This window comes from Antechinus flavipes, chromosome 6 (assembly GCF_016432865.1).
Source record: "Antechinus flavipes isolate AdamAnt ecotype Samford, QLD, Australia chromosome 6, AdamAnt_v2, whole genome shotgun sequence".
Lineage (NCBI taxonomy): Eukaryota > Metazoa > Chordata > Mammalia > Dasyuromorphia > Dasyuridae > Antechinus > Antechinus flavipes.
This window is the reverse complement of record NC_067403.1, coordinates 1,113,125-1,136,139: the sequence shown is the minus strand read 5'-3', so window position 1 is coordinate 1,136,139 and position 23,015 is coordinate 1,113,125. Positions and strand designations below refer to the sequence as shown.

General features: G+C 36.5%; 1 protein-coding gene across 3 annotated transcripts in view; it reads right to left on the bottom strand.

Annotated features, from left to right (window-relative positions):
• The window catches only part of JAKMIP1 (janus kinase and microtubule interacting protein 1), a 201,637-nt gene that overhangs the window by 78,885 nt on the left and 99,737 nt on the right, over window positions 1-23,015 (bottom strand). For all 3 annotated transcript variants that reach the window (XM_051963872.1, XM_051963871.1, XM_051963873.1), the window contains exon 3: window positions 8,623-9,117. In XM_051963872.1, coding sequence (XP_051819832.1) covers window positions 8,623-9,117 — 495 coding nt within the window. The remainder of the gene's footprint in view (window positions 1-8,622; window positions 9,118-23,015) is intronic.

The window sequence follows — 23,015 nt, the reverse complement described above, 5'->3', positions numbered from 1 at the left end:
CTTCTGGTTGTACTTCTGGGGCTGACTGATCCACGATAGCTCAGCAGAATAGATTGTTATTGGAGGAAGTCCCCTCCTTGTGGTCTACAAGAAAAGCTGGGAGAAAATCAGAGTAAAAGTTGTTATTATAGACACCATACTACTACTACATGTAGATTAGTCCTCGAACAAGAGACATACAGCTATGTCCACAGCTGGAAGATGGCTGTCTTAGCAGAACTGGCAAACAAAACTCCAAAGAGCCTTCAGAGCTTCCCTTCTATTTTTCACCATGGCAGAGTAGGAAAAGTGAGGAGAAAATGCTAACGCTTTTCAGATCATCTATAACAATCATTTAATTTTTTTCCATCCTAACACGCAGACCGTACGATGACTCTCTACAGTGTTCAAGAAAGAATTCTGGCTTTGGAGTCAAAGATTAGAGGCTTGTATGCGCTCTCTTACTTAGCACATATGTGACCTTGGGAAAAGAACAGCACCTTGTCCAAGATAGAGCAGACAGTACTGACGACCTTGGGAAAAGAACATCACCTCGTCCGAGATAGAGCAGAGAGTACTGACGTACGTTAGGCTTGGAATCAAGACGCGAATTCAAATCTCAACTTCACTACACCATCATCGACTAACTTCCATAGTTGCAGCTACCAGGGCAAGTGAAACATAGCTGACAATGTAACTGTCACTATGCTTGAGTTTTCTCATCTACAAAGCGGAGGCGACACTGCTTTCACCTCATACTTCACTCGGTTGTTGTGAGAAACCTAAAAAGCTACGTATAAGTGAACTATAACTATTATAAACACTTTCACCTCCTCACGTCCCAGTGCCCTGCTCTCTGAGACGATGGGGTTAGATGTCATTGTTTGTAACTTCCCTTGCAACTTTAAAGTCCAGCATTGGCTCAGCATAAAATGAGCAAACATGGACCTATGATTGGTGGGGGTTTTATGAGCAAGTCTACTAACCTGCCTAAAATTCCTGTTCAAGGATTTAATATTGCCAGGAAGTCCAGTATGTCTCCTTGTTATTGTTGTTATGAGGCTCTGAAAGGAAATGACTTGTCCACACCAATGAAACATCTCACACACTCACACTCACACACACTCACACACATATTCACACTCACACACGAGAAAACCAGACCAATAAGTCATTAACAAAGCATTAATTTGAGAAGGAAGTTCTTGCCAGCACCCTCTTGTGGTGAAGGGTTTACATAAAGGAACTACTGCAGTTCATGAGCCACAAAATAGCATAAAATTAACTGGCTTACAAAAAGGCTGACCAAGGCCCAGGATTTCTTATATTTCTGTATTTTGTGGAAGTAAATAAGTATTTCTACAGCACCTACTATGTTCCAGGTAACTGAGAAATATTCTGGAAATATCTCATTTGAACCAAATCAGTCCTGGGATATAGATTCTGTTGTTATTCTCATTTTACAACTGGTAAAACTGAGGCAGACAGAAGTGAAGTGACTTAGTCTAATGCCGAATTTGAACTCAGGCATTCTTGACTCAGGTTCAGTGCTGCCCACTGTGCTGCCCATTATACCGATGTGGAGATCGTACACATGGCAAGTCTGGCTTCTGGAGCTCTCTGGCTGAGGAATCAGAAGAGTTAGGTTCAGGAGACACCTCTGCCATTACTTGACCTCGGGAAGGTGTGGCTCATGGAGATTGAATAACTTGACTGACATCCAGCAGGTAGTGTTATGAAGGGAACGTGAGCCCGAATCCCTCGCCTCCCAAACCAGAGGTATTACTACTCATTACGGCGCCTTTCAAATCCAGTTCATAAATAGAGTTATTTTCCAGCTTACCATGGCTTTCACTTTTTCATACTTCTTCATTTATCCTTAAATGAGATAAATTAAATATGTTACAAGAAATCTGAACTCTTCCTTGTCTTCCTAATCAAATATCAACTGCCACAGAAAGAAAGGAATGGCCTAGCAACTGATAATTCACCCAGAGCTCTATGAGGCTGTGGGCTTTATCTTACATAAATAAAACTGGCCTTCATCTCAAGGGGACATAATCAAGAAAGCAAATTTCACTTGCTCATCTGTTAAATGGGAATAATGTTAAGACAGATGGGAATATTCATTGCTGAAGAGCCCCAGAAATCCTGGTAGAGGGATTTTTTTTTTCCTTTAGTGCCATTCTTATTTTTTCATACAGCACATCAGAGACTGTGACATTAAAATCTAAATATGGAAGTTCTACTGTCATTGATTCATTGATGGAGATAAAAACATGCTATTCTAAAATTATGTTACTAGACATTGCCAATAGGAGATTTTTAAAAAATTTAACTAGACATGTTTTCCTTTCTTTTTTTTTAGCAAGGGTTTATTTTTTCTTCTTAATGTCCAGTGGCAGGGAGATTAAAAAAATGAAAGCTTGATGATTTAAAAATAAGCCTAATTTGATTTTATAGAAATTCCACTGTTTTCTGGAGAAAGTCAATTATACATATACATTTTATAATTGTAATCCAATATATAGAACATAAGGTGAAAAATGATAGAAATTTGATATGACCTTAAGAACGTAATGGACAGGATTTCTATGACAAAGAGACCTAACTCAGTTTCAATGGATAAATGATGGACAGAGACAGCTACACCCAGAGAAGGAACACTGGGAAACGAATGTGAACTATTTGAATTTTTGATTTTCTTCCCGAGTTATTTTTACCTTCTGAATCCAATTCTCCCTGTGCAACAGGAGAACTGTTCGGTTCTGCAAATAATTTTTGTATCTAGGATATACTGCAACATATTTAACATATATAGGACTGCTTGCCATCTTGGGGGGGGGTGGAGGGAGGGAAGGGAAAAAACGAAACATAAGCGAGTGCAAGGGATAATGTTGTAAAAAATTACCCTGGCATGGATTCTGTCATTACAAAGTTATTATTAAATAAAATAAAACTTAAATTAAAAAAAAAAAAAAAAAGAACGTAATGGACAGAATGCTACCCAAAAAAGTCAACCAAAAAAATTATCCAGGCCCAGGAATCTTGACCATTAATCTGACTTTTAGAGCAATGCATTTTACAATCCACTTTTATTCTAGAGTTCTGTGGAAACAGAAGATCAAATAGTCTCAAAGGTCACTGGATAATTTTCATGGACTTCCTGATGAGGGTAATCTATGAACCTACCTCAGACTCTCTCCTTACTTACCTTCCACAAGTAGCCTAGAGAATCCTAACAAAACCTTTCAATTAGAAATTGGTCATCAGAACAGGAAAAGATGGTGATAAATGTTGGAAGGGATATGGGAAAACTGGGACACTAATGCATTGTTGATGTGGTCATGAAGTGATCTGACTATTCTAGAGAGTAATTTGGATCTATGCCCAAAGGACTATTAAATTGTGCAGACCCTTTGATCTAGCAGGGTTTCTATTGGACTTATATCCCAAAGAGATCTTAAAGGAAGGAAAAAGACCCCTATGTTCACAAATGTTTGTGACAAGAAACTGGAAACTGAGTGGATGCCCCATCAGTAGGAAAATGGCTGAATAAGTTATGATAAATGAATGTTATGGAATATTATATTTCATTATAAGAAATACCAACAGGATGATCAGAAAGGCCTGGAGAGACTTACAGGAACTGATGCTGAGTGAAATGAGCAGAACCAGGACATCATTATACACTGCAACAATAATACCATATGATGATCATTTCTGATGGATGTGGTTCTTTTCAACAATGAGATGATTGAGGCCAGTTCCAATGGATATTTAATCACTGACTCTCATTTCTACAGTATTCTGAAGTTGATAAAACTCTCCCAAGCTAGTGTGATAATTAGTTATGCAAAGATCTTTCCTCTCATTTAACAGAAAAGGAAATTCCAGTTATGAAAGATCAAATGACTTGGCTGTGGTCACTCAGATCAAATGATCTAAAAGCAGAATTCAATTTGAGTCTTTTGGTCCAAAATCTAGTTCTCTTTCTACAGTACTCATTTCACAGAGATTGCTAGAACTTTCAAATGCAATGGTAAAATAATTTTAATTTTAATAAATTTTATTTTTTATTTTAATTTTAAATAACTTTAAAATAAATAAGAAACATTAAAATAAGAAAAATTCTAATTACATAAAATAGCATCACTAGAGATCCTCCTTAACTCCATCTATTTTTAAGCAATTTGACTAGGAAGCAAATTGATTTCCTTTAGATCCATAATATTGTTAAATTTCAGCTAATGTTGTTTTAGTGTATGATTGATTTATTATAAAAGCAAATATCATAATTAGAATTCAGTTAATTTGCCCTTATAAGATTGGAGAGTCATTAATGTGAATAAATTTTAAAATATATGTTATTTTTAAACGCAGATGAGGGAAATTAGCCCCAGAAAATAATGGAATTAGAATTACTTAACATATACAACTTCTTATGTCTTACTTGTTTTTATCTTTAAACATGTTTTAAAAACTCTAGCATTGTTGTTCAAGAGGCAGTGAAATATAGTAAATCCTCGGCTATATTCAGAATTAGAAAGATTTAGGTTCAAACCTCTTTCTTGACACTTTACAGTTATAAATATATCTCTGACGTATCTGAGTCTTGGGAACTCTCAGTAATCAGCTAAGGCATGGACAATAATTACCATATTGTTAGAATGAAGCTATGGCTTTTAAATCATCAATATCATTTGTCCAGAGTCACTACTCTCAAAACTTGTTCAAATCATTCATTAGTCTAAGAATTATTAAATTATTGTTTTGTTCAAATAACTGTCTTCTAATGAAGATTTCAACCACAATCAGAGAAACAAGGGAATAATCTAAAAATTCAAAAACTACATACCGATTACCTAGGGAAATCTGAACAACCCATTATTCTTTCTTTCTTTCTAGATAAATCAGATAATATTTGTTGGAACTTAATATAGTTCTCAGTTATAGAAGGCACTTAATAAATGGGCATGCCCATTCCCTTTTTTTATTTATATCCCTTAGAATTTAGACTTCAATAATATTTCTCAAACTCCTTGGAAGAAGGCAATTTCCTGAAGGAGAAAATATGCATTTGCAAGTTGCAAACCGCTTCCAATTTGCCATATGTTGTGCTTGTGCAGCAAACTTCCCAATGCTGTGTCTTCTGTCTCAGGAACAAAAATGGCTGCATCAGCAATCACAGACCCTAAGCGTTCCTGGGCCCCAGCAGATTCTCAGAGGGACAGGAAAGCTTCAGTCAATGGCCGAGGGCTCATAAGCTTACCTGATTCCATATAGGTGGTATACAAAAACATACCAAGTCAATTAGAAATAAGGACTGGGTACTTAGTGACTCGGGGATAATTTCTTAATTTGTGATATTTGAGACAAGAAGGAAACTAGGAATAGTTCCTCACATTGCTTTTAAAAAGCCATGATCTGTATACATATATTGTATTTAACTTATACTTTAACATATTTAATATGTATTGGTCAACCTGACATCTAGGGGAAGGGATGGGGAGAAGGAGGGGGAAAATTGGAACAAAAGTATTTACAACTGTCAATGTTGAAAAATTACTTATGCATATATCTTATAAATAAAAAAACTATAATTAAAAAAAAAAAAAAAAAAAAGCAATGACCACAATAGGAAGTAAAATGCCCTCTTGGGGAAAGGACATCGACATCTGCCCATCAACTAAAAGTGGAGTCTGGCAGAACTTGGTATGGAGGAGCAGATGTAGAAAGATTGCTGACCAGCAGCCCTCTCCCTCCTTCCTGAAGAGCAGTTACTGGATTTTTAGGAACTAATCCCTTTTGAGATTGAGAAGTGGATATTACCAGTCCTTCTATCAACTAAGACCCACCTGATTCCTTGCCTCTAGTTCAAACTTCATTTTCTGCAGATCTTGTTTGTGACTTCTCTCTTCCTCCTTAATGATCCCCTGAGATTATATATATTATATATATATTATATCTTGTATGTTCTTACCATCATTAGAACATGTGCTTCTTGAGGGCAGAAACTGTGTTTTTGCCTTTGTTTGAACCCCCAGGGCTTGGCACAGTGCCTGCCACACTATAAATGGTTGTAGTCTGCATCTAATGGCTAAGGGCAACTCCCTAAGACTATAAGCTTCAGAGAAAGTACTAACCAGTATTGTAAAAGGAGTTCCCTATCCCAATGAAGTCACATGTTAAGGTCTAATCTCTTTAAGACTGTGGTCAGATAAATATGATAATCATGAAGCACATCTATATCAGAATTTATCACTCCAAAAGACTGTACTTTGTAATGAAGTGTAATGAAATGAAAAAGCCATTCTTTTAGTAGGGGCAGATGTCAATTCTTTTTAAAATTTATTTTTGGGGCAGATTTGATTCTAAGAAATTCTAAGTTCCCTTTTAATTAAAAAATATATAAATTTTTGATGGTAAAATGGGTAGAAGGACAATATAGTATTTGCACTGTTATAGAAACCAACAGTTTTCAAATCTTCTCTATAAGCCTCATTTGGGGTATTTCTTTTGTGTTCCTTTCTATGTCTCCATGGCATTGGATAGAAAAATTTCCAAACTGATTTAATCTGTAAAATGAGCCTTCCGATCCTATACCCTGTCTCCCAAACTCCATAGAATCACTCTATGAGCAACTCAGGAAGAAGAATTCCAAATATGACCTATTTGTACAATGATAAATACAAAAATCATAAGCATAACTGTGGCTATTTGAGGGGGATAATCTCTTCTTTCCTTCTTTTCTTCATTCGTTCTCTCTCATTCTCACTTTTTTTCTCCACAAATTATCTGATTTAATTTAAAGAGGCCCTTCTGAGGCCAAAAGCTCCTTGAAAGAAGGCAAAGCCATTCCATCATCAAGTGTTTCAACACAGCTGAAAGTGTGACATGGGAAACCAAAGGCGGAAACAAGAATAAAAGGAATCAGCGATGGGTCATCCAGAGAGGTGTCCACACAAAGCTCTAACCACAAATAGCGATGGGAGGGTAAAGCAGAGAAAGGTCTTAAATTCTGATCTCAAACTTACACTGAGGTGTTCAGAATACTCTGATGGTACCCCCAATAACCTTCTGAACCCTTGTTCAGATGAGGATCATTTGATGAAAATGTCTTTATAAAAACAGTTCAGTGAGATGAGTGCTATAAACTTAAGACCAATATGAATTTGAGTTTGAGACTACTGTTAGTTTATGCAAGTGGAAGTCCATTAGAAGGAATTTTCCATTCCTGATTAGTTTGTAATTCCATAGTTTAGTGTATGTCTGCACACATATGTGTATATATTTATGTTTGTGCATATGAAAATATATGGATTTTGTTGTTGTGGCTCAGTCATTTCAGTCATGTCCAATACTTTCTGTCCCCATTAAAGTTTTCTTGGGGTTTGCCATTTCCTTCTACAGCTCATTTTACCAGAAAAGTAAAGTGAGATAAACTGTGTTAAGTAACACAGTTACTGTGCCCAGGATCATATGGCTAATAAATATCTAAAGCCAGATTTGAATTCATAAAGAGTCCAATTCCAAACCCAGTAATTGATCCATTGTGCCAATGACGTGCCTCTATATGTATATGTACTGCACATGTATTAAACTATATATACATATAATATTAGTGTACATTTCATTAGCATGTGTATCAATTAGCATGGATGTATGAATATATACACACACATACTTGAGCCATAATTTAGGAGGGGAGAGTGTGCAAATAAGTAAGGGGATAAGGAAAGGTTTCCCACAGGTAGCAGCACGGGAGTTGACTGAAATGAGGGTGACAGGCAGAGAGAAGCAAGGAATAAGTGGGCCAGAACTGATGCAAATGCACAGGAAAGACAGGATGCTGAGTTTGGGAAAGGGCAGTAGGACAATGTCAAGGGAATCATTGTGTGGAGAGAGGAATCAAATCTGAGGAGCCCAGAAAAGGAAAGCTGGAGAAAAATCATAGAAGCTTTAAAAGCCCAACAGAGGAATTGGTTTTTGTGCTGAAGGTAGCAACGAGTCACTCAAGATTGCTTGGCAGAACATTAACATGGCCAGATGTGTTTGAGATGGATTATTTGGGCAGCTTTTTGAAGGACTGATCAGAGAAGAGGGACAATTGAAAGTGAGAAGCTATTGAAATAGTCCAAGCAAGAGGTGATGGGGATATGAATTAATGAGCAAACATATTCTCTGCTTGAGGGAATACATTCCGGCTTGAAGGATTAATACAGTGGCATGATGCAGGATGCGTTGGTTGGTTGTTTTCAAATATAAAATAAGATTTTTTTGTGTGTGGACAAAAGTTTTTGAAGGACAAAAGAAGTTAAAAAGAAAACAAGGGAAGGACTGTCAATAAGGAAAAGAAAACTTGAAGTTATAAGGCTTTTAAGCAGTAATCTAGTACAACCTCTTGCTTTTTAGCTAAAACTCAGAGACAGATGTTAATTTACCAAAGGTTACACAGACAAATGCTATGTTCTTTCTGCTACAAGATACTACTTCTCTGAGGGTCTTTATCTAACTTAATCTTTGGGCTACTATGGCAGTTTAGAAAAGCAAATGGTGTTACCTAGAAAGACTCTAAGGAAGCCTCCCAGACCCAGAATTCAATGATCCTGGTACCGACCCAACCACCACTGACTCACTTACCAGCCTGCGAATATCTCGCTCACATTCCCTTTTGATTCGGTTGATCTCATCCTGGTGAGATTGGTAAGCCATGCGTAGGTCAGCAGCCTTCATCTTATCTGCTTGCATAAAATTGTTCAAAGCCTCCTCCACCTGCTTCTTCCCAGATTTTAGCTCCAATATTTCTTGCTGCAGCTTTAAGCGTTCTCCGTCAAATGATTTCCGGGCTTCTTCTCTGACCTCATTCAGCAAGGCGGTTTTCACTTTGTCGGCTGCACCGTCCCTCAAAACGTTCACGGTGGTCTGCAAGCGCTGAACCTCCCCATCCTTGATTTTGACCATTCGGGCAACCTCCTGCTCATGCTGGCGGATGAGCGCCTCCCTGAGGGCCTGGAGCTCCTTCATCTTCTCTTCATGTAGTTTGGCCTTCAGCTCGGAGATATAGGCTGTGTGTTTGTGCTGCTCCTGTTCTCTCTCTTGCTTGACTTCTTGGATTTTCTCCCGCAGCTTTCCCACCTGCAGCAACAAAACACAACAAGGGTTAATGGATGCTTGTGGCCAAGACGATGGACAACATTGAATGCCTGAGATCCCGAGAAAAAGTTGTAGAACAGCAACCACCCCCTCTCCTTTAGCATTAGCTATCGGTAAAGACAGTCTTAACTGAGAGGTAGCCATTACGTTAGGCTAATTGGAAAGTATCATTTCCATACAAGTAACCTTGTCCTTACCTAAATATAAAAACCCTACAGTAAAAAGATTTTGGTGAGTCATTATTCTATAGCTGGGGTATCCAAGGAAAAGCTAAGAAACCTTTTTCTGAGCTTTTCATTAAACTCATAAATAATCAATATTTAGACCACCCATCCTCAAGTCTTCCTAGTTTCTCTCACCTCTCCAATAGCCTCTGAAAACTTCTCTTGTCAAACCTACTATGAGAGAGTACAAGTCCACTTAAAATGTCATTTCCATTCTCATTCCAAAGGAGAACATGTACAAAAGTCATCCAACTCTAAATCTTAAATCCAAATAAAAAAAAAAATCACACAAATGAGATCATTTTTATTACCTAGATTTCACTATATTTTATGATTCAGAGTTTAAAAGGTTCTTGAAACCATCTAGTCCAATCACTTTACCCATTATTTTACAGAGAAGAAATTGAGGTTTAGCAGAATTAAAGACTTATTGGTAATGAGTATGGCTTACACTAGAACCCTCTGGATTCAAATCCAGCACCTTCTCTTCAACATGTTGCTTCTCTACATTTGTTGAAAAGATGTGTGTGCTTGTGTGCCAGAAGCACAACCTCGAAGTGTTTTATGTCAATTAGAGATCTACTGAAATCTACTAAATGCCTACAACTGTGGTTCAATACTTTGAAGAAATAAAGGAAATGTAAGTTATAAGCCTTGTTCTTAAGGAGCTTCCATGATGCCAAAAGAAATTTTGGATGCAATTCAGTCAACAGATAGAGCACTGGACCTGGAATCAGGAAAATGTGAACTCAAATCCCAAATTCACACAAGTTAAGTGACACTGACCAATTCATCTAGCCTCTCTAGGTCTTACTTCCATCATCTATAAAAGTAGAAAGTTGGTCACAATGGCCTCTAACTTCCCTTTCAGCTCCAAATCTGTGATTATGTGATTAATATAGTTTGACATTATGCCACTGAACTTTCACTTCCTTGAGTTCCCTCCAATTCAATGGATAGTTTTTGACAGTTGTGCTCAAAAATGTTACCATCTTTTAGGCAACCTTATGATGAACAATTTCAAATTGGGCTAAGTGATAAACCTCAAAAGGATCAAAGAGAAAGGGAAAAAAGATCCAAATGCACAAATATATTTAGAGCACTTCTTTTCAGAGAGACAAAAAATGAAATGTGAAAGGGATAATTCCTGAAAAACCTGGGAAGACGTAGATGAACTGATACAATTTACACTGGAAAAATAAAATAGATAGAATGGATAACAATGAAAATAAAAAAATAAAAAAAAGGAATAAAAACATGTACATTAGACAAATATTGCCAAGTACCTGCATAGGGAACACAATGAATTAGTCCGTTAACATAAATATCTTAGACACATGCCACAGATGGATAGTGAATTGGCTATCCAACTAAATATGACTCCAGGTTGGAATGAAGTTAGGAAATTTCCCCATGCTTTTATTCTTTCTGTAGCAAAAGCTACAGAATTCTGACAATAACACTGTCCTAGTGACACTGTGGCTATGAATCATGGAACACTACTCTTTCAAAAGAATTAAAATTAAATTACCCAAAGAACAATGAAAATGTGGCATCCAGCTGCCAGTAAGTACTGATTTGTGAGAAAATAAAGGACATTCTATAAGACCACTAATCATGTATTAATAATAAAAATGATAATAGCAACATCTGGTATTCTCAGAAAGTTTAAGGATCCCAAAGCACTTTAAAAGTAGCCCATTTGATCTTTAGAACAACCTTGTGTGAAAGACAGTATTGTTATCCCCATTTTACAAATGAGGCAACTGAAGCAGACACAGGTTAAGTGTCTTGCTCAGAATCACATAGCTAGGAAGTATAAGGCTGGATTGGAATCCCAGTACTCCTGATATTACTGACTGCTCAAGAATGAAATACAAGAGAATCCCAGTATTCCTGATACTCCTGACTCCTCAAGATTGAAATACAAGAGATAAAGATGAGTTGGAATACCTGATATTCACTTTATCAGTGAAAAGAATACTTGATCAAAATCATTGATTGAGAAAAGTACCAAGTTAGATTATTACTTAGGGATTTAAGAGTTAAAATATTTGATATTTAAAACCAAACCACCATGTATTTAGTAAGTATCTATTTGTGGACAATGCACAGAGCTAGGATTTAGAGATAAAAACACAAAATTAAGAAGAAACTGTCCCAAAGAGTGATGCAACGTGTCCATGGACAAACACATATTCAATTATTTAAGGATGGAGTCAATACTAACATCTAAGGGGGGATCATTGGAAAGGTACAAATCAACTTGTCCAATTCTTTAACTTTTAAGAAGCAAAAACTAAAGCTCAGAGAAATCCAATGACTTGTCCAGAGCAGACATCAGAGTTAAGAGCAGAATTGGGATTAAGATTCTAGAGCTCGTGCCTCCTGCTTACAAGTTCCTTTCACTACCCGGACTGCACCACAACCCCAGAAATGGCTCCCGCAGAACTACTTGTAAGGTCTTCACTTGTTTTACTGTGAAATGAGAAAGTGAAAATATGGAATCAAAAGGTTATAGGTATTATTGGCCTGCCTCTATATGTATTCAGCATTATCAACGTTATCAATGTTATTTATCAACATTAACTCTAGAACCACTACCATTGAGAGAGATAGACAGACAGAACATAAGAAAATGGAGGCATATACAACAGAGATGATGTCAATTTGTGATTTTCTAAGGCAATAAGTAGGCTTTAGGGTTCTGTTTCTGCTTGAACTTGACAATTCTAGTCTAGAGGACAATTTATTCCATCCCACATGGCAAAGACCAAGAGATAATGGACATATTTATTTATTTACTTTTTTTCTCCAATGTATCCTGTATATATCTTGTTTGTACATAGTTGTTTCTTTGCATGCTGTCCCCGCCATTAGACTGTGAGTTCCCTGTACTTTTTTTTTTGCATCCCCAGTACCCAAAGTCGGTATTTAATAATATTTATTATAACATAATAAATAATGAATTTAATTTAATAATAACAAATGATCATCCATGGATTAACCGACTGACATTTATGGGAGTCACTGAAGTTGAGAACACTTCATTTTGAACCACTGGTGTTTCAGAACCAGCCAAGAGTCAATTGTTACATTTTTAGTGTGAGCATTTAAACTTTAGTAATCTATAAATACTACAAGTCAAGCCACAATTTATTGATTTGTTAATTACCTAGTTTTAAGAAAACAATGGAGAAAATAGATTAAAGTTCAAAATATGTGTATATATATATATATACATATGTCATTATATATCATATGACATAAGATATAAAGATTTAGATATATTTCATTGGCTGGGATCATTTGTTAAACATTTACCAGCACTACAGGCTGAAGGCCCACCTCTGACATATTGAAATGCCGGAGAAACTGAAGGAGCATAGAGATTAGAGAACAATTTGATTATTAATTTATTGGAGAGCAAATCAATTGACTGGATCAGACTCTCATCTCAAGGTATCCAATCCTGAATATCAGATACAAGAATCTTTTATAGGATAACAAGAACGATGACATGATGGAAGAAGTACCTGGATGGGGATAACCTAATGGCAGGAGGCACCTAGGATGACATAATGGGGGAGGTACTGGAGAGGATCCTGGTATTCTAATGATATCTAAAATGGATAAAGACCTTTGTCCCATTAAACATTAAGAGTATAGCCTAAGGTCTAAAATATAAGATCTTTATCCTATCAAACGTTAAGAGGGAATGGTTATAACCTGAGGCAGAGTGACTGAATGGGACAATTAGGAAATTGGGTCAGGACATTAAAAGGGAACTGTGGCACAACTATGAGAACTATGGAAGTAGGGGTAAGTCACTGAAATTGTTCATCTAGATTTGTATATTTTTTCCAAGACAAAAATTCCACCAACCAATCAAATTATACGTTAGAAAATAGCAACAAGAAAAATATGTATCACTGAAAAAGCAACAATGCCCTAGAAAGCCCTAAAATAGGAAGCCAAAGTTAGGAATATTTTGTACATCTGTGTCAGTCTTTGTCTCTCGTTTTGAGTGTCTGGGGCTCCAGATGGATCTCTGTTTTTCTCTGTCCAACTCTGTCAATCTTTCTTCCATTCCTTATGTTTCCCCCTTTCTCCTTTTCTGTTCTCCATTTTCCTTTTTTCTTCTCTGTCCCCACTTCCATATGTATATACTTGAATTAGTCACACAATAGAAATAAAAGAAAAAGACAGCATTTTTTCCTGGTTCTGGTTAAAAAGAATTTTATTATTTTTACATAACCCAGGTTCAAATATTCTCCTCTTTGGAGGGAACTGATGAATTAGTACCCCAGATCTGTGTGACGGGTGGAATTCATTGGCCGCCAAATTGAAAAGTGAAGTCTTCATTTGTTATTATTAAATTAAATTTATTATTTATTATATTATAATAAATATTATTAAATACTGACTTTGGGCACTAGGAAAGCAAAAAAAAAAAAAAAGTACAGGGAACTCACAGTCTAATGGGGGCGGACAGCATGCAAACAAACAACTATGTACAAACAAGATATATACAGGAAGAAACACATTTAATTCTGGATTTTGTCCAGGAAGAGACCCAGAGAGAAGGACTAGATTTTAGAAGTCAGATTTATTCAGGAAAGCCAGTTCCTCAGCATTTCCCTGTTTCCAGTTTCCTTCTTAGGAAGGAATCCCCTTCAGGGAATTTCTGCTTGAGTGAGATCTCTTAGTTAATTGAAGGTATCTCACTTCCATTGAAACAATTCATTCAGTATTTTCTTGTATAATCTAATCCATTTAACTTGTGTGATTTCTGTATGTGATCTGTTGAAATAAATGGGTTTACTTCCTGTTTCCTACTTGTAAAGGTCCTTTGTATTACTAGCATTTGGTGTACCCAAGTCAAGCCTTAGGATATAAACATGGGCTATCCCTTCATTTTTAAGCATTAGCTTGAATCTGAAGGGAAAAAAAAAAAAAGAATTTTTCTCAATTGACTATTTAAGGGAACAGATGGCAGACCTTGTGATTTTCTCTTTTGTTTCTCCAAGCAGGAATCAAAATCTCCATGGGAGAAAAATGGACATCACTGACGTAGCTATCAAAGTTTCTCCAAAAGACACATTTAGACAAAGCTATGTCAACATATACACAACTAGATGGGCAATATACACACTGTACATTGATTTTTGTGTAATTTACTTATATATCCACTGATCCTTATATCTCTAATGACTCCTTTTTGCTAGCTCTTCCTGTGTCTAAAAGAGAGTTAAAAAGCATTAATTAGGTACCTACTATGTTCCAGCCAGCGCACCTTAAGTTTTGGGAATATAAAAAAACCAAAAAAAAATAATTTCTATCCCAAGATATTATGGACTAATGGAGAAAGCTATATAGAAACAACTATGTACAAACCAGATATCTACAAAATAAACTGAGATAATCTCAGAAGGCAGGCACTAGAATTAAGAAGAATCAGGAATAGTTTCTAGCTGGAAGTAGGATTTGGAGGATGTGAGGGAAGCAAGGAAGTCAAATATAAGGAAGTAGATTCTGGAATAAGGAACAACTAAGGAAAATGTCAGGAGGTGGGATAAGGTCTGTCTTGTTCAAAGAACAAAGGGAAGTCAATATTGGCTAGTTGGTAGATCAAATGGAAAGAAGTAAGATTTAATAAAATAAAAAAGGTCAGAAGAAGTCAGGTTACAAAGGGATTTTAAAATCTAGAAGTCAGGACACTCTTATCCTTGGAAAAAAAACCCTAAAACCTTTCCATTAGCTTTGCTATGGCCAAACTTTTCTTTACTTCTCTGCCTTAAAACCTTTACATTAGCTTTGCTATGGCCAAACTTTTCTTTACTTCTCTGCCCTAAAACCTTTCCATTAGCTTTGTTATGGCCAAACTTTTCTTTATTTCTCTGGAAGTCAAGAAGTCGGTCTTTGCCTGTCCCATGGTAAATCTGGTATTTTTAACATAGGCTTCTGGTGAAAATACACAACTTAACTGATTCACTTCAATCATAAGCTAGAATATTTTATAGAATTCCTATTTCACAAATTCAGTAGAAATAGGTAGACAATATATGTTAAGGGAAATTAATAAAAAAGGCTTTTTAAGTTCTATAATCCTCCTGTTTCACATCCCATTTCACTATTCCATCTAACAGTATAAAAAAAAAAAACATATCTATCTACTTCATGGAAGATGGCTTGCATAATTCACCAATATTAAAGATTCTCATCCAATTTCAAATATCAAATCTGGCAGTCCTCCAAAATGAACATTAAAAAAAAAAGCATTCGCTTAAAAATTGAACTGAATCTTTTCCCTGGACATAAAATGTCATTATTAAAATAGGCAAAGGAAAGAAAATTTAGAAGCAAGATATTTTTAAAGCTATTTCTTAAAAAAAAAACAAAAAAAAAAAACAAACAAACAAAAAACCTCTTATGAAAGCACCAGGCAAATCAATGCAATGAGTTGAGCAAATATTTCTGAAGTTGAACAACTTTGTGAACAACTTTGTAATTACCAAGAAATGGCCTCTCAAATTATACTTGAAAGACTCAGGGATGTGTTATGACAAGATAAATACTACAATCCAAGTCTCTTCTTGCCACTGAGGCTATAACTTGGAATGAGATTCTGTTCTGAAGCATGTACGGGCTTTATAGCAGACAGAATCCTGCAGGTAACAGTTACTCTACCAATTCACAGAGAAAAACAGGCAAGCTTGGACCACTACTCCTTAAGTCTATCACTGTTTAAGGATAACCATGTTGTTACAATCAATCAACAATCATTTATTAGTTGTCTACTATATTATAGGTACTAGCGATACAAAAATAAAAATTAAATAGTTCCTACTCTCAAGGAGTTTACAATCTAATGGAAGACATAGCACACTAACAAATCTATACAAAGAAGCTATATAATGAATAAATAGGAAATAATTAACAGAGGGAAGGCAAATGGCACATCGGGAATTTAAAAAAAATGTTTGTTGATTTGCCCAAAGGGCTATAAAATTGTGGCATACCCTTTGATCCAGCAGTCTCATGACTGGATCTGTATCCCAAAGATATCATAACAGAAGGGAAAGAACCCACATGTTTGTAGTAGCCTCTTTTTGTAGCGGCAAGGAATTAAAACTGAGTGGATGCCCATTGGCTGGGGAATGGCTGAATAAATTATGACATATAAAGGTAATGGAATATTACTGTTTATAAGAAATGATCAGCAGGCTGATTTCAGAAAAGCCTGGAAAAGCTTTCATGAACTGATGCTGAGTGAAGTAAGTAGAACAAAAAGTACACAGCAATAAGAGCATGTAATGACCAACTGTGATGGTCTTAGATGATGTCTTGGATGACAATTCCAATAGAACTGAGATGGAAAATGCCAACAGTATCCATAGAGATTGAATATGGATAGAAGCATAACAATTTTTTTAACATGAATTTATACTCAATCTAATATATGTATAAATATTGATACAATTATCTTGCTGTGCAAGAAAAAAATCAAATCAAAAAGAAAAAAAAAGAGAAAGAAAATAAAATGCAAGCAAACAACAACAAAAAGAGGGAAAATGCTATGTTGTGATCCACACTCAGTTCCCACAGGCCTCTCTCTGGGTGTAGTTGGCTCTCCTCATCATAAGATTATTGGAATTGGCCTGAATCATTTCATTGTTGAAAAGAGTCACGGCCATCAAAATTGATCAATATACAATCTTGTTGTTGCTGTGTTACAGTGTTTTCTTGGTTCTATTTCTCTTAGCATCAGTTCATGGGAATCTCTTCAGGCCTCTCTGAGATTACCCTGCAGATCATTACCTATGGAAAAAATAACATTTATATACCATCACTTACTCAAGCCTCCCCCAGCTGATGGTTATCCACTCAGTTTCCAGCTCCTTGCTACCACAAAGAGGGCTGCCACAAACATTTTTGCACATATGGGTCCCTTTCCCTCCTTTATGATCTCTTTGGGATACAGGCCCAGTGGAGATACAGCAGGATGTAAGGGTATACACAGCTTGATAACTTTTTGAGTACAGTTTCAAATTTGCTCTGCAGAATGGTTGGATTAGTTCACAATTCCACCAACAATGCATCAATGTCCCAGTTTTCCCACATCCCCTCCAACATTCATCATTATTTTTTCCTATCCAATCTGAGAGGTATGTAGTGGTATCTCAGAGTTGTCTAAATTTGCATTTCTCTGATCAACAGTGATTTAGAACATTTTTTCATATGACTAGAAATGGTTTTAATTTCTTCATCTGAAAATTTTCTGAAGCAGAGTATTTTCACATTTGTATTTTTTTTTGTTTGTTTCTAATACCCTATTAGTCTGGTTTTTCTTGCACAACATGACATACAAAAAGAATTTAATGTACATCAGAGTGGTTGATATCTTGGGGAGGGAGAGAAACATTTGGAACAAAGTGTTAGAAAAATGAATGTTGAAAATTATATATTTGGGAAAAAAGACACTATTGAGAAAAAAAATGTTTGTTGACTATTTTCTGACATTAAGTTAAAGTCATGGTAGTGGTGATGATGGTGGTGGTGGTAACAGTAAAAGCAGTAGGAAGAATGAAGATTGAAGGACAATTACAAGGAGTGTTGTGGAAAGAGTAGCCACAGCAATTGATTAGCTCCATGGAATGAGAGAGAGTGAGGAGGTTGACCAAAACAGGATCTTTGAAGAATGAGTAAAATCTGGATCTATTTGCAGGCCTCCAAATACAAGCCATTAAATAGGAAGAGAATGAAGTCTAGAGAATGAAGAGCAGCAATCTATAGGTAGAAATAGGAGGGGATGGGATTAAGTATAGAAATAGAGAAATTGACCTTGGCAAGCCAAAGGGCCAACTTTTATCTCGAGTGGAATAAAGAAAGAAAACTTCATTCCAACCTAAGATTCTATAAAATTTGATTTACTTGTAATATTCTCTTTTCTAAAATATAATGTTGTCTAGGAGTAGGTTTCTTGGGGGATTTCTGGGGGCAGCCTTTCTTTCAGTTCAGAGTAATCACCCTGAATGCAGCCAGGAGTTAAAGTTCAAATACTTTATTGTCTCCTTCAAAGTCTTGCCTCCTTCACTTGGGGCTCAGCTAGCTTTTCTGAGGCCTTCTGGATTTTGGGTTCAGTGTTCTCCACAGATCAGCCTGCCACCACTTCTGTGTCTTCTTCCCTAGTTCTCCTCCTGGCTTCAAGAGCAAGTCCATTCTATGCCCCACCCTGAGTATACACCAATCATTACATCACTGGGAAACCATTATTTGTTGGAGGATTAAATGAATGCTAAACTAGATTTAACCATTGTCTCCTCAATTCCACTTGGTATCTTGTTTCATGTTCTAGCCCATAACATCTCCTTGAAGGATTAAATCAATCATCCTGAAGCATGCTAAATTAGATAACTATTGTCTCTATCAATTCCACTTAGTACCTTATAAGAATCTTAACACTTACTGACTTTCTCTGAGCTATTGAATTGCAAATTACCCTTGCTTCCTGAGAATTCTTACATTTTTTATTTTTACCTTTCTATGTATTTTACCTTTTTATCCATGGATTATCTACCCTTTGGTAGATGAGCATTTATAAGCCATTAGAAGACAAAAAGTTCCTCTTTCAAACTAACATTTGCAAATTCTTAATACCCAAGATTGAGCATTTACTATTAGAATGACTTATATTTTCATTGGATTTAGAGTTGGAAGAGATTTTAGTAATCCTCCAGGTCCTCCATTGTGTGTGTGTGTGTGTGTGTGTGTGTGTGTGTGTGTGCGCGCGCGTGTTATAAATCGCTTCTCAAAATATTCTTTGTTAAAAAAAATAATGGAAGGGAATGTAAACCTCCATTAAAGATTAATGAAAATAAAGATGCATTTTTCCCTATGCAAATTCATTGACCCTTTGAAATTTATCCATACAAGAATCATAGATCCCAAATTAAGAATCTCACATCTGGGCCAACTTTTTTTTTTTTCCTATGGAGGAGGGATTTGAAGCAGATGACTTGCTCTTGGTGGTAAGTAGCAGACTCCCTGTTCTGACTTGCCATTGGTAGTAAAGGGCAGAATTTGAGCCTAAAGCTTCTGACTCCAGATCAAATATTCTTTTCACAAATGTTTGATTTGGGTGTTTCCTTATGCATCCTCCTGCTGAGAATCATGTTTTACAAATGGAATTATCTTTGCAAACACATGCTGGGAGAAGGCAATCACAATATCACCAGACAAAAGAAGCTTCAGCAGACATATCATGTGACTTCATGATCATTATCAATACAGAACACAGATCTCAACAAAATGAGGTTTTCATGATTCCAAAGCAACTGCGTGGAGCAGTTTTTTCCCTATGTTTTTAAGTAAGCCAAATCAATTCAAAATTCAAACTGGCTTCATAGATATACCACATGACTCTAGATGACAATTGTTTTCTGTTCAGAACAGATTGTATTGATATCGCTTAAGACAAAATATGCTGGATGGTTTCAAAGTTTTTTAAAGACCAAAAGTAAACCAAAAACAAGCTTTCCTTAAAAAAAAATCCATTTTCAATACTTATTTAGGCATTAGGGTAATACAAAATAAGCAGAAGGTACAATCAAGCCGTTAAGGGACTTACAATCTCCTATATGCAAAATACTGAGAAAACACTGATGGGCTGTTAATGCCCAAATGCCCACATGTGTCTGTAGTCCATATCAGAATCTAAATATTTTAAGAGTTCAATAACAGATGAAAACAGCAAATCCAACTCAAGAATGGGATAGTCAAATATGACATTCTGAGGGTCAGTTCTCTTTTTGGATCTTGGTCCCAGTAGCCAACCTGACTTCTTAAATTCCCTCTTCCAGTCCCTAGCCCCCAGGTGTCTTCCCACAAGGTTATGGGGGGCTTTTCCCTACTTGGCTTGAGGACCCATAAAGACAAGGATTTCAAACACCATAAAGGAGAAGGTTGCATGGATTGACTTGAAAAGCCACTGCTCCCTTTTCCCCTGTGCTCTCTGCCCTCCCACAGTAAAGTCAGCCCTAGCTTTCCCCAGTCCCTTCTCTGCCATGCACAAGTCCCCTGTCCCGTCTGTCCCCCTTCCTTCTTATGGTTTCTATTTTGGATTTAGAGTTAGAGGAACTACTTGGAATCCAGGAGCTGCACACACTATGTACACTTAGACAACCCTTGGTCAAGGAAGGAGAAGAAGGAGAGAGATACAGGTCAGTACCAAGTAGTATTGAATCTATAAGTTTAGAATAAATATAGACATCCAGGAAGAAGGTAGAACTCATCAAACACAGACTTACAGTTAAATCTCTATGGACTCAGAGATAAATGCCTTAAAAATTCTTTGTTTCCTTATACCTGCAAAGAAACTGAAGACATGAGGGGGGAAAAAAGTTGATATGAGCCACCTTCTGATATCCCTGCAGAGGATACTGTTTATGGAGGTGCAGGCTAATCAGATCTTTATAAACCTCCAAGAGTGAACCTGAGACTATGTGAGTCCAACTATTCAATAATCACCCATGGAGAGAAATGAGCTCTATCTGTGTCTCTCTCTGGCTGGCCTACTTTTTCTGTCTGTCTTTCTATCTCTGTCTCTGACTCTGTCTGTTTCTCTTTCTCCTTCCTGCTCTCTCCTTTTCTCTTTTTTTCTGTCTTTCTGTTTGCTGTGTCTGCCTCTGTTCCTGTCTCTTTCATCTTCCAAAGATGGGAGGCATGGCACTAATGTTCTGAAGAGAATGTTGAGAGGGAATGTGTCAGTGGGCAGCACCCTGGACCCGCAAGTGGAGCTCTAATCCAAATTTGCCCTTAGGAGTACTGCAGCTAGCAGCCCAGGACTTCCATTCTCTAAGCCTGTTGGAAGATGGTATCTGTAGTACCCACCCCCCATATTTGTGGAAGGCTAAATAAGAAAAAGTATGTAAAGCACTTTGCAAATATTAAAGAACTCAATAAATAACAAGGATTATTATTACACACACTCTCTGGTCCACCCAAATTGCGTCCTTCACTTTCCCCTTCTATAAAATAAGGTTTAGATTTCTAATGCATATTCCAGAGAGTTGAAATATGGAAAGTATTTTACTTAAAATGTTTAGTAAACCTGAGTGATTATTATTGGAATCATTTTCTTTGTATTATTTTATTAGCATCCTGATCGGAAGCCTTGTTATGACATCGATGTAGCCCTAAATTACTGTCAAACTCACTAAGAGCTACCAAACTTGAAGGCCCTTGAACATGGCCCAAGGATATTCAAATTCTCCCTGTTCTCCAAGAATAACCCTTAATGGATTCAGCAGCTCAGCAAAAGAAGAGCATCAATTTAAGGACAAATTATCTGTTCATGGTGATACATTAAAACTAAGGATCTGCGCCAATTAAGGGAGGATTCATAGTGATGATATCATTGGGCCTTGATTTTCTTTCTTTTTATTGCATGATTCCTTATATATAAACACACTAGAAACTCTAATATATATATGGAAACCTCCTAATGCATTTGAATTTAAATGTATATATAAAACAGCAATCTACCACTTGCAAGATCCATTAACTTTCATGATGTTCTTCTAAATCATTTTAAATGCAGATAAATTCTCTGGTGCTAGAAAATTCAGTCAAGGAGCTGATAATAAAGTGATTGTCATTGCCTTGCATTTATGAGTTCACCAATCCAACATGGCCACCTGAGTTTTATATTAAAAAACAATAAAATATTATGAGTTAGACCAACCCGGTATAAACAAAGTTTTAAGGTCTTAATAGACAAAAGGATGGTTAATAAACTATGAGAGATAGTTATAAAGTTATAAAGACTTTTACAGATCAATAACAAGTCTGTTAAACTCACTGGAAATTAGAATTCTACAAGGTCAGGTCTGAACTAATCATTTCTCAAAATAGTTTCCATGAGCTGCATCCTAAACTGGAACCTGGCTATAGAATGAAATACTACTGTCTATCATACAAAAACTAACTCCATCAGTTAATAACAGATAGCTGAAAAGCCTTCATTTTGGTATTCATTCAATTTGTGTTTCCTCCTCTTGATGAGTATCCAACCGATCTGATGAGGGTTTGAGCTTGAGAAGGATAGAGTTAGAATAACACAGTGTTAAACACAAGCAGAGCAGAACCAAAAACAGAGAGAATAGGAAAGACGGTGTGGCTTAGAGAAAAGATTGCTCAACATCATGTGTTGCAGATTTAGAAGTAGAGGACCAGTAACAAAGGCCCAAAGAGGTTAAATGATTCATCCCAAATCATACAGTGATAAGTGATGGGATTGAGATTTGAACCCTGATTCTCTGACTCCCATGTCCATCACCCAGAATCACCTTTCACAAATTTCAAATGGCTACCACGAAACCAGGGGGCAATTCCCTTTGTCTCTACGGACCTCAGTTTCTTCTCCAAAATGAAGGGCTGGGGTGAAAGAGCCTCTAAGGTTTAAATTCAAGGTTCTCTACTCTATATTTCTAAGGGGAAATAAGAATAAGGAGAAAAGAGAAGGAACAAACTAGACTAGAACCAAATAGAACCCAAATACCTCTATTCCAGAACTGAGGCCTATGGCCATGTATTCTGAATGTTTTGGAGACAACATTTTCCACTGGACATTTGAGGATCAAGAAGGAATTCTTT